The 13,311-nt window shown below is 43.7% G+C and overlaps 1 protein-coding gene across 1 annotated transcript in view; it reads right to left on the reverse strand.

Moving 5' to 3' along the window:
• Positions 1-243: 243 nt before the first annotated feature.
• Positions 244-13,311, reverse strand: part of LOC144806204 (uncharacterized) — a 109,490-nt gene continuing 96,422 nt past the window's right edge. The window contains 1 exon segment of the mRNA XM_078672614.1: positions 244-5,952. Within this exon segment, the coding sequence (XP_078528740.1) occupies positions 3,611-5,952 (2,342 nt within the window). The 3' untranslated portion in view covers positions 244-3,610.

The following is a 13,311-nucleotide window of genomic DNA, read 5'->3' on the forward strand; positions in this document are numbered from 1 at the left end:
ATAAACGACAAACCATGTTAGTGATGGCCCATTGGAGAGCAGCTTACGGCCGCTCATTATTTTCAGCTTAAAACAAAGCACCGTTATCAGCATAATCCTTCTTTTGACCAGAGCCTAGTGCCCCACCTGGGATCATCTCAGGCCCCCATGGGAGGGCCCGCCCCCAGTTTGAGGCCCCCCGCCCTAGACATACATTTCAAGCATTCTCAGATCCTAAACAAAATCCCATAAGAGCTGATAGAATGTGAGTGAATGAATCAATCAAGATTTATTTAAGAATTAATTAATATTTCACAAAATTGATACAGCAATAGTACAGAAGAACAAGTAAATGACCGAAATGCATTTTAACATCTACTAATCAATTCATAAACACTGGTAGGAAACAAGGAACTGGTGATTCAAAAGGATGAGAATACATCCTACATCTAAATCTGATTACAAGTTTGATTAAACATTCAAAGATACACAAACTGACTAAAAAGATTCCATGGTTAATCACGCCGCTAGCTAAATCAAACCTACGGAAATATGTTACCAGCAGCGTGATAAGAATTTTTAGGCTAATGAAGTCACGTTTTGACCTAAAACTCTATCATTTGTTCGTGTCATACTGTTGACCAATTACTACAGAATGTCCAGATCATCTGAGGTTAGGAGGAAAGTTAGAGTCTCACACTAGCTTTCTTATTTTTTTTTTTCATTTTTAGGGCTTTAATACAGTGAAAATGTATCTCAATATATAACTGTTGGCAAATTGTTGCTTTGTTATCATTTTATCCGTCCCCTCAGAGTCAGCGCCTAGGTGTTTCAGAAATGTATGACCTTTTTATTCTGTACACTGCAGTAAAAGCTAGGGACAGCTGTCGTGATCATCAACCAAACTACCTTTTAAATTAGTTTGAGCATCCCCAGTGCCCTAGCTTGAGTTCTCGGTGAACACCCACCATGTCATACAGGACAGGTAGCCAAGTCGATAGGGAGTCATCTTTCTTTACTTGAACATCATTGGTTCACAAAGCCCTCCATACCAAAAGTGCCATGGTGGATGGAACTCTGGCTCTGTGGCTGTGCTATGCTCTTTCTAGCATTTAACAGTAACTAAAGGTTTTATTTCCAAGCTCTGAAAGTGACCTCGTCCTGGTCTATCGGACATTGACCTGGTGTGCTAGCCTGTATCTCAAACTAGCTTTATAGGTATATCAGCTAGCACCTGTTTTAAAGAGAACCAGGGGTAGAAAAAGGTTTACGGAATCAAAAGAACCAAATACATTCAATTTCATATCACAATTATTTGTGTCAAATGTTTTGGTTCTCTAAAATTTACAAATGACTCGGCCTCACTCTAGTATCTATATTTAAATGTATGAATATTTAGATATGGTGTCCTGGCCTTAGAAGTACTGGAGTGAATATGTGCCCAAAATGAGGACATTTTAACACAATTCCATACACAGATTTGAGCTGGATCAACTGTGTGATGACAGCGATCCTTGTGCCAATCATTCACACTCGAGCTCATCAGGTAACAAAGACAATCATCAGTACAGACTACTTACTTATCCCTATCTTGGCTCAGTCCAGGAGAGCTTTTAGTTCCATTCTAGTCAAATATACATTTAAAGTTAAGCTTCCATAGGACTATGGAATGATTATTCTCCAGAGGAACCCACAGAATTCTCTTTCACAAGTTACATACGACAACAGCTCAAGCAGGTGCTGCTCAGTAACACCAGCGGAGGGTTCCATAGATTGCTTTTGCTTGAACTTTAGCACTGTATGTTCTTACAGGGGCTTTAAGGAACAGCCTTCCTTCCATACTAAGAAAAAGCTTAAAACACTCGGTTAGTCCTGGACACAGGAAGACCGACATTCTGGATATGATTGTGGCATAAAGATTTCGACAAAAAGCCAACACTCCTGTGCCAGACTCTCTGCTGAGGGCAGTCACACTGTCGAGGCAGGACCCCCTTCTAATGCCACCTGTGCCAGACTACCTGCTGTCAGCAGTCACACTGTCGAGACAGGACCTTCTTCTAATGCCACCTCTGCCAGACTACCTGCTGACAGAAGTCACACTGTCGAGACAGGACCCCCGTCTAACGCCACCTCTGCCAGACTCCCTGCTGACAGCAGTCACACTGTTGAGACAGGACCCCCCTCTAATGCCACCTCTGCCAGACTCCCTGCTGACAGCAGTCACACTGTCGAGACAGGACCCCCTTCTAATGCCACCTCTGCCAGACTCTCTGCTGACAGCAGTCACACTGTTGAGACAGGACCCCCCTCTAACGCCACCTCTGCCAGACTCCCTGCTGACAGCAGTCACACTGTCGAGGCAGGACCCCCCCTCTAATGCCACCCCTGCCAGACTCCCTGCTGACAGCAGTCACACTGTCGAGACAGGACCCCCTTCTAATGCCTCCTGTGCCATACTCCCTGCTGAGGGCAGTCACACTTTCGAGCCAGGACCCCCATCTAATGCCTCCTGTGCCAGACCACCTGCTGACAGCAGTCACACTGTCGAGACAAAACCCCCATCTGTTGCCACCTCTGCTAGACTCCCTGCTGGAATCACAAATTATCTTGAGTTTAGGGGCTCAATATAATTTCTTTACAATCAGCAGTAAAATGCCAAAATCCAAATCATTTTTTTATTCTATTACATATCTTAAAAAACGTGCCCTTCTTTTTAATATGTAAAACTTAGTCATTATTGTGTACATTTTATAGCATCGTGATTGGTTCTACCTTTATATTATTTTTGTGCAATCAATCTTTTTTTTCATTTCTTTTGTGGAACAATCATGTCAAAATTCGGCTCCATTAGCCATCAAAAAATCGTCCTGAAGAGAAGCCGCGTGCTCACTCTGTCTATCACACAGCATGCAGGTTGGAGACTTTCATTAATAATCTGTATTTGCTGAACAGACACTGTGTGCTCGGCCTGGATATCACACAGCTGCAGCTCTGGGACCTTCATTATTGATCCTGCACTCTTCTGTTGTGTGCTCTGCCTGGCTATCACACAGCCGCAGCTCTGTGACCTTCATTATTTATTGATCCTGCACTTTCTGAAGTGTGCTCGGCCTGGATATCACACAGCTGGAGCTCTGCGACCGTCAATATTGATCCTGCACTCTTCTGAAGAGAGGCTGACGTCTTTGTAGCTTTGAAAGTTGACAAAAAATCCTCACACATTTACTGCAATGACATGGCTTTTCCCGTGTGTGTTCGCTGATCAGTACTTAATATTGAATATTCATAAAACCTACTTCAACATTCACTGCACTTGAATGATTCCGGTGCGTGTTTTCTGATGCCGTTTTGGACCTGATATATATATATCCATTGTCACACACCTTGCACTTGAATGGTTTTTACAGTGTGTATTCGCGGATATTTTCTTAATGTTGATGATTCACTAAAACTACTTCTACATTCATGGCAATGATATGGTTTTTCCCTAGTGTGTGTTCTCTGATGCTGTTTTAGTTGTGATAATCAACTAAACATCTTCAAACATTCTCTGCAATTATATGGTTTTTCTCCTGTGTGTGTTCTTTGATGCTGCTTTCGGTCTGATAATCGACTAAAGCTCTTCAGACATTCACTGCACTTGAATGTTTTTTCCCGTGTGTGTTTGCTCATGAATCCTTAATCTTGAAAATTCACTAAAACTACTTTCAGATTCACTGAACTTGAATGATTTTTCCACTGTGTGAGTGCTCTGGTGCCGTTTTAGGCTTGATAAATATATAAAGCTCTTCCCACATCCATTGCACTTGAATGGGTTTTCCCCAGTGTGTGTTCTCTGATGCTGTTTTAGGCCTGACAATCGAATAAACCTCTTCTCACATTCACTGCACCGGTATGGTTTTTCCCCGGTGTGTGTTTTCTGATGCTGTTTTAGGTGTGATGATTGACAAAAGCTCTTCACACATTCACTGCACTTAAATGGTTTTTCCCCTGTGTGTGTTCGCTGATGAGTCCTCAATGATGAAGATTCACTAAAACCTCTTCCACATGCACTGCACTGGAATGGTTTTTCCCCTGTGTGTGTTCGCTGATGAATCCTTAATGTTGATAATTGACTAAAACTACTTTCACATTCACTGCACTGGAATGGTTTCCCCCCTGTGTGTGTTCTCTGATGAATCCTTAATGTTGATGAATTACTAAAACGTCTTCCACATTCACTGCACTTAAATGGTTTTTCCCCTGTGTGTGTTCTCTGATGAATCCTTAATGTTGATGAATTACTAAAATGTCTTCCACATTCACTGCACTTAAATGGTTTTTCCCCTGTGTGTGTTCGCTGATGTTTTCTTAATGTTGATGAATCACTAAAACTTCTTCCACATTCATTGCACTGGAATGGTTTTTCCCCAGTGTGTGTTCGCTGATGCTGTTTTAGGTGTGATATTTGATTAAACCTCTTCACACATTGAGTGCAATTATATGGTTTTTCTCCTGTGCGTGTTCTTAGGTGGCATTTTAGGTCTGATAATCGACTAAATCGCTTCAAACATTCACTGCACTTGAATATTTTTTCCCCTGTGTGTATTCGCTGATGAATCCTTACTGTTGAAGATTCACTAAAACTAGTTTCACATTCACTGCACTGGAATGGTTTTCCTCCTGTGTATGTTCTCTGATGCCGTTTTAGTCCTGATAAATATATAAAGCTCTTCCCACAATCATTGCAATTGAATGGCTTGTCCCCTGTGTGTGTTCGCTGATGTTTTCTTAATGTTGATGAATCACTAAAACTTCTTCCACATTCACTGCACTGGAATGGTTTTTCCCCAGTGTGTATTCGCTGATGCAGTTTTAGGTGTGATAATTGATTAAACCTCTTCACACATTCAGTGCAATTATATGGTTTTTCTCCTTTGTGTGTTCTTAGGTGGCCTTTTAGGTCTGATAATCGACTAAAGCGCTTCAAACATTCACTGCACTTGAATGGTTTTTCCCCTGTGTGTGTTCGCTGATGAATCCTTAATGTTGAAGATTCACTAAAACTTCTTCCACATTCACTGCACTGGAATGGTTTTTCCCCAGTGTGTATTCGCTGATGCAGTTTTAGGTGTGATAATTGATTAAACCTCTTCACACATTCAGTGCAATTATATGGTTTTTCTCCTGTGTGTGTTCTTAGGTGGCATTTTAGGTCTGATAATCGACTAAAGCGCTTCAAACATTCACTGCACTTGAATGGTTTTTCCCCTGTGTGTGTTCGCTGATGAATCCTTAATGTTGAAGATTCACTAAAACTACTTTCACATTCACTGCACTGGAATGGTTTCACCCCTGTGTGTGTTCGCTGATGCCGTTTTAGGCTTGATAAATATATAAAGCTCTTCCCACATTCATTGCAATTGATTGGTTTGTTCCCTGTGTGTGTTCGCAGATGTTTCTTTAATGTTGATGAATCACTAAAACTTTTTCCACATTCACTGCACTGGAATGGTTTTTCCCCAGTGTGTATTCTCTGATGCTGTTTTAGGTGTGATAATTGATTAAACCTCTTCACACATTCACTGCAATGGTATGTTTTTTCCCGTGTGTGTGTTTGCTGATGTGTTTGGAGTCCTGATACCTGGCTAAAGCTCTTCTCACATTCAGTGCAATGGTATGGTTTTTCCCCTGTGTGTGTTCGTTGACGTCTTTGTAGGCCTGATAACTGAATAAAGCTCTTTACACATACAGTGCATTTGAATTGTGTTTTCCCCGTGTGTGTTTGCTGATGGTGTTTTAATATTGATGACAAACTAAAGCCCTCACTGCATGTGTCTGAGACTCCTCTCTTGGTTAGCGTCTCTGGGTCTGGTATATACTTGTTTACATCCCTTGACTGTACTTCCTGAAGGGCCAACATGACTGATAAAGCACTTGTGCTATTCTTGCATTCCTTGTATGAGTCGTATTTTGCACGTTTGTTTTCCGATTAAAGAATAAAGTGCAATGGTCACCAACTACTTTCCAATCTCATAACATGTGTAAGGCTTCTTCATGGGCGATTGTGTCTTTAGACTGGATAATGGTTCTCCATGCTTGCGGGTAAAGATTTATTTTCCTTCTGGTCAGGGAACACTGGGACAGTGCTCTTTATTTTAGACAGCAAAACCCTTATTTCATTTAACCTTCACTTGTCTGACTCCACTCCGTTGCGCTTTTCAATTTTTGCTGTGGATTGGTCTGAAACAGTTAGCCATACACCTCTAGCAGTGAATGGTGGCCTGGTATTATTTAAGGAAGCAGAGCACTGCTGTAACCACCTCATACCAACCTCATGATCAAAGCTGTTATTGGACATGTTTACACAAGAGGAGGTTTATCAGTGTTGTCTTCATTTTCTAGAGGTTATTTCTTCGTTTTGAGGCATGGAGGTGCACAGCTGAGACTCGTGGAATCACTGAATTTCTCGTGTCCCTTGTCCCTTCTTTCAGGATGTCTCAGTTTATGTTCGGGTTCGGCTGGCTCTGACGGGACTTATGTTTTCCGGACTACTGGAACTCAATATTTCAGACTTCGTCTTTGCAGATTTACAGTGTTATCTTCCTTATTTTGAAACATTTCATACAATCAAAGATTGCTTTCTGTTAGATGTAAAAAGATTTAAAATTACTTAAAGGGAAACATAACGGAATGTGCATACACAATTTTTCATTGATTGTATAAATATCTCTTGATTACCTTTTTTGAAACTTATGAAGGCATATTTAACCATACACAAAAATGTACATAAAAGTTGCTTTGAATATGTCACATCTTACTTATTTCAGCAAAGGTGTTCATGTGTAAGTTAGTAAAAAAAAAGGGCGCTCGCATAACACTCATACACTAGTTACATCTTTAGGTAGATGCATATGGGCAAGGTTTTGTAAAACAAGAACAGCTCTTTGAGTAAGAGATGTGAGATGGATCAGGAAGACTCGAGACAGAAGGGTGGACATCAGGATGTTGTGCCATGAATCAAATATTGCTGCCTGGCTTCATCCACTGCACCCACAATATGCAGTAGAGCAGCAGTTTAATGATTGTATTTACTTTGTGGTTTTATTTCTCTAAAATATTTTTACGTTTGTCAGTATTATCCACCGGGGTGGGAGTTCCCCGAATGGACTAGGAGCTTGAGCTGGGCTGCTCTGTTGTATAGTTGTCCCACCTCTAACTTTAGAGCTTGAGATAGCACACCAGCCAGGCGGCCCACTAGTTGACAACTGTGGTGCATCAGCGTAGCAAGAGCACAGATGGCGGGCCAAAGCCAAAGCATGCTAGCACCCTTTCACCCCTGGATCTTGCTCAGCACCCGAAATACTCTTAAACACATCTCTTAAGTCAAACTGCTCTGTCCATATATCCTACACCTCTGCTGCCCTCCATACAAGGAAGGGCCTGTTCTTAAATGTATTCACCTGCACCTCACATGCATAGACCTGCTTTCAACATTCCTTTTCCAGCACAAAACCTGCGAACAACATTTTCTAACCATGTAATTCCCATGAATTTTCAAGGGTCTCTCCTCCTACTCATGCTTTTCAACAACACCTGTACAAACCACTGTGGCCACATTTAATGGAACAATACTGAGGTGCGCTCAGTCGTTTCACAAGATGGAGACTGCACCAGAACAGCACACACTGCACATAAGATAAAGATAAAGTGCCTTATGCGACTCTCACACATGCCCGCCAATGACACAGTCCCTACACAGCTTTTACAAAGGACCAGATGCTTAGCATTGCTTTTCAAATACACACAAAATGCCATAGGCACAGCTCAACAATGTAAAATAAAAGTATTTCACAGTGTGAAATGCACCGCCAAATGATCCAAAGCGTGCTGCATGCCAACAAGGTTCTTTACTATCTCAACTGCGTTCTACAGCAGCTAAGTTTGCTGTCACCAAAGTGTTCTTCCTTTGAAAAAGGTGCTATGCATGTGGTATTTGTACAGCACAAACCTAACCTAAAAGCAGCTGAGCTCCCTACCGGTCCAAGGCAGGGACAGAGTCAACGAGTTATAGGTGAGGCGGCTGGATAGTGGATTGTTACTGCATTGTGATCGAAGAGCCTGAAACTAGCAGCGTGTGTGCTAATTCCTCAGAAGCTTTCCCTTTATGACATGTAGAGCGGGTGCAGGCCAAGATCAGACAGAAATAAAACATTTATAGCTCAGTAATATTCAGAGATATAGAAGCGGAAAGTAGGATGCTGGCTTCCAATAACACAGCACTGAGCACTCCACCTCAGCCAATCTTTAACGATTGTTTGAAGAACAGAGCAACAGGAAGGAGTTTTAAATGCCGACCATCGACCTTTTCACCTGCTGCACACGGGGGACTCTATTGGCATGAACGCTATGCTCCCGCAACCGCTCAAGTCATGCATACAGGCGCTACAACATGTTAGCCAAGTGTCCTGGAACCCTCGATTCCAATTCACTCAATTTAACTACACACATTACAGTTAACTCTACCCCAACCGTATCAAGAGCGTGTTTCCTGATTTGACACCAGAGTGTCCGTGCTGTAAACTGGCTGATGCTGGCTTCTAACATATGGTGTGGGAGTGCCCACCACTACAGGTGTCATGGCTTGAGGTTACAGCCACCATAGCGGAACTCACAGACCATACACTGTCAACTACCCCTGAATCCTGCCGGCTAGGCCTTCACCCTAAAGCAAAGGGGGCAAACACTTACACAGGTTCATAGACCTTGCATACATACTTTTCAAGTGACGAATAGCAATGTCTTGGAAAGCGGCCTCTGCGCCGGACACTAAGAGGTGGCTGCATACTCCCCTGCACTGTGCACGAGCAGAGACCAACACAGTACACATGCTACTCTCTAGAGGGGTGGGGAGAAGGGGTGGGAAAGTAGGATCTGCTTTCATGGCTACCCCCACTTTTTGCTGGTGTCATACAGTTTTTCTGACTAGTCTGATTGTGATCCTGCTAATCAGGACCCCAGTCATCCATATATTGGCTATGGTAAGTACCTTGGTACATTCCTAATTGGCTGCTGGTGTACCCTAGTAAGTCCCTAGTATATGGTACTAGGTACCTAGGGCCTAGGTACTCCAGGGGACCCCCATGGGCTGCACCATGTGTTATGCCACCCATAAGGGACCCTCCAAACTCAGACCACAGGCATGCCATTGCAGCCTGTGTGAGTTGGTGCATCTACAATTGTACCCAAGTGTGATGTATATCCTCCTGTTCATGCAATCTCTGTTCCCCTGTGGACAGTGGGGCCGGGAGTCACGCTGGCAGATTGCCTGGATTAGACATTATGTTGATCTACCCTTACGTGTTCCCGGCAGCCTCCTCCTTACATCCTACTTCCTTATAATGTATTGCTTTATTGACGCACTGTCTGCTATTAGGATCGGCCTGTTTTATAGTCCTCACCATCCTCCTTGCCCTGTGATCACCCATTACCGTAGCACACTCGCTGCCAGGTCTTTTGTCCCCCTGTTCCACTCCCTTTTTTGGGTGTTTCGGGGGGTTTGCGCTTAGGCACCCGTACCTTTTTGTCCACATAAATTAGCGTCCTTTTCTTCCAACATCCTGAGGATTCTTTAGGTACCCAGGGTTTGTGGATTCTCCTGGAGGGGAGAGAGAATTAGGCAAAATACAGCAAAAAAAAACTTTCATGGGAAAATTGTGCTGCAGAAGACAGCGTCAGTTTTTTCCCCTGCAAATGGTATCAACAAAGGGTCTGTGGTGTTAAAATCACCTTCTTCCCAGCTTTCAGGAACAGGCAGACATTTGTCAGAAAACAAAAATTTTCTACACAGTTTTGGCATTTTACTGGGAAATAGCCTATCTTCCTATTTTTTGCGCTTTCAACCTCCTTCCAGTTAGTGGTAGAAATGGGTGTAAAACCAATAATGGATCCCGGAAAGCTATAGATTTATGAAAAAAATATATAATTCTGAATTTAGCAAGGGGTCAATTGTGTAGATCCTTCAAGGTTTTCCTATAGAAAGTAACAGTTCAAATAAAAAAATATTGAATTTGAGTTCAAAACAACAGCCATTTGTGCCTACATTTTCACCTGTAACTTCTTCTACTATCTTAGATTTTTTAAAGCAATATACCGCAGGACCCTTCTGTTAGCGGGGATATATCGGGCTTGTAGGTCCACCAAGAACCTGAGATACCCAGAGCCAATAACTGAGCTGCACCTTGCAATGGTTATTCATTGTGTACCGGGGAGACAGCAATTCATTTGGTAAAATATAAAGAGAGAAAAATAGGTATCAAGGAAACGTAGATATTTCTCATATTGGGAACAAGATAAGGAGTTTTGAAGCAGTGGTTATTTGCACATCTCTGAATTTGTGGGTAGCAATGCCAGCATGTGAATTAGGGGGCATTTTTCAAAATGTCTTTTTTACCCACTGTGTTATATTTTCGAAGGCAGAAATGCCTAGAAAACAGCTGCTAATAACACTTGTTCTACTATTCTGGGTTCCCCTAAGTCTACCGATAAAAACGGTACCTCACTTGTGTGAGTAGGCCGAAAGCCTGTGACAGGAAATGGGTCAAAATGCAACATGGATATTTTTTGAAAACTAGACACCCAGGGGAATCCAGGATGGGGTGACTTGTGAGGCTATCACCAGGTTCTGTTACACAGAATCCCTTGCAAACCTCAAACTTTGTAAAACAAAAAACATTTGCCTCACATTTCTGTGATGGAAAGTTCTGGAATCTGTGGGGAGCCACAAAATTCCAACCTCCCAGCATTCCACCAAGTGTCTCGATAAAATTGTTACCCCACTTATGTGGGTAGGTTTAGAGCCCGCAACAGGAAACGGTCCAAAATAAAAGAAATGTGATCACATAATTTTTTGCAAGGAAAACGGACCCTTCTTTCGCAACGTGCCTACCTGTGGATTTTAGACCCTAGTTCAGCCGGCAAGAACGGAAACATAGCAACAGAAAAATTGCCCAAAACGTACTGTGGAGACTTCAAAATTATTGATCACAAAAAGATATGGTTTTGCGAGGGAGTCACCTGTGCTTTTGGTCACAGGCTTGACAGCCATCTAGGGAAACCTACCAAACCCAGACATTTCTGAAAACTAGACACCTGGGAGAGTCCAGGGAGGTGTGGCTTGCGTAGATCTCCCAATGTTTTCTTACCATGAATCCCCTACAAACCTCAAATTTTGCTAATCAAAATTATATTATCTTCAAGTTTCTGTTTGAGATCACCATGCCGGTACAGATTTCCTACCACCCAGAGTGCCCCTTAAAAAATAAAAATGATACCTCACTTGTTTGGGTGTCCAATGCAGAATCGCCTAAAAAAAATAAAAAAAATAGGGTGCTTAGAGCTTGCTGCGCTATTTCCTCAGTCTCTACGTTTTTGGCCTTTCCCAGTTGCAGACCCTTGGCCACCCAAACAAGTGAGGCATCATTTTTATTGGGAGACCGAGAGGAATGCCGGGTGGTAGGACATTTGTGCCAGCATGGTGTACCCACACAGAACTGTGAGAAAAATTTAATTGTTTAGCTAAATTTGAGATTTGCAGGGAATTCTGGGTAAGACAACATTGTGGAACCCATGCAAACCACACATCCTTGGACTCCCCGGGTGTCTAGTTTTCAGAAATGTCTGAGTTTGGTAGGTTTCTCTAGATAGCCACAGAGCCAGTGACCAAAAATACAGATGCCCACCATGCTAAACAAGGTCATTTTGTGATAAATAATGTTGATGTCTTCACAATGTGTTTTGGGACCCTCCCTGTCGCAGGCCCTTGGCCTTCCCACACAAGTGAGGGAGCATTTTTATCAGGAGAGCTGGGAGAACTTTGGGTGGTAGGAAATGTGTGAGGGCTTGGTAAAAAACTCCCTTCGCAAAAATAGGTTGTTTTGTGATAGATTGGGAGCACCTGCGTTTTTTGGTCCTGGCTTGCATGCCATCAATGGAAACCTTCTAAACATAGACATTTCTGAAAACTAGACACATGGTGGAGTCCAGGGATGTGTCGCTTGCATGGATCCCCCAAAGTTTTCTTATCCAGAATCCGTCGCACAGCTCAAATTTAGCTAAAAGGTCACATTTTCCTCCCATTTCTGTGTGCCAAGTTTGTGAGATCACTGCCCGGCACACATTTCCCACCACCCAGCGTTCTCCTCAGTCTCCTGATAAAAATTATACCTCACTTGTGTGGGTGCCCAAAGCAGAGTCAGCCTAATAACTTATATACAAAACTGCCCTTTTGGACCCTCTTTGGTCCCTCTCAGTGTTTCATTTCATAGGTTTTTCGGTTCTCTGTTTTGGGCAGCCACACAATTGAGGTATCATTTTTATCAGGAAACTGAGGAGTACGCTGGGTGGTGGGAAATGTGTGCCTGAACGATGAGGCCACAACTTTTCCACTCAGAAATGTGAGGAAAGTGCGTCTTTTAGCTAAATTGAAGGTTTGCAGGAGCTTCTGGGTAGTAAAACGCTGGAGGTTTCACACAACCCACACCACCAGCCAAGCGCCATCCATGCACACCACCAGCCAAGCACCATCCATGCTTACCACCAGCCAAGGACCATCCATGCACACCACCAGCCAAGCACCATCCATGCACACCACAAGCCAAGCACCATCCATGCACACCACCAGCCAAGGACCATACATGCACACCACCAGCCAAGCGCCATCCATGCACACCACCAGCCAAGCACCATCCATGAACACCACCAGCCAAGCACAATCCATGCACACCACCAGCCAAGCACCATCCATGCACACCACCAGCCAAGCGCCATCCATGCACACCACCAGCCAAGCACCATCCATGCACACCACCAGCCAAGCACCATCCATGCACACCACCAGCCAAGCGCCATCCATGCACACCACCAGCCAAGCACCATCCATGCACACAACCAGCCAAGCGCCATCCATGCACACCACCAGCCAAGCACCATCCATGCACACAACCAGCCAAGCACCATCCATACACACCACCAACCAAGCACCATCCATGCACACCACCAGCCAAGCACCATCCATGCACACCACCAGCCAAGCATCATCCATGCACACCACCAGCCAATCATCATCCATGCACACCACAGCCAAGCACCATCCATGCACACCACCAGCCAAGCATCATCCATGCACACCACCAGCCAAGGACCATCCATGCACACCACCAGCCAAGCACCATCCATGCACACCACCAGCCAAGGACCATCCATGCACACCACCAGCCAAGCACCATCCATGCACACCACCAGCCAAGGACCATCCATGCACACCACCAGCCAAGCGCCATCCATGTACACCAC

The sequence above is a fragment of the Lissotriton helveticus genome, assembly GCF_964261635.1.
Source record: "Lissotriton helveticus chromosome 1_1 unlocalized genomic scaffold, aLisHel1.1 SUPER_1_unloc_53, whole genome shotgun sequence".
Classification (NCBI taxonomy): domain Eukaryota; kingdom Metazoa; phylum Chordata; class Amphibia; order Caudata; family Salamandridae; genus Lissotriton; species Lissotriton helveticus.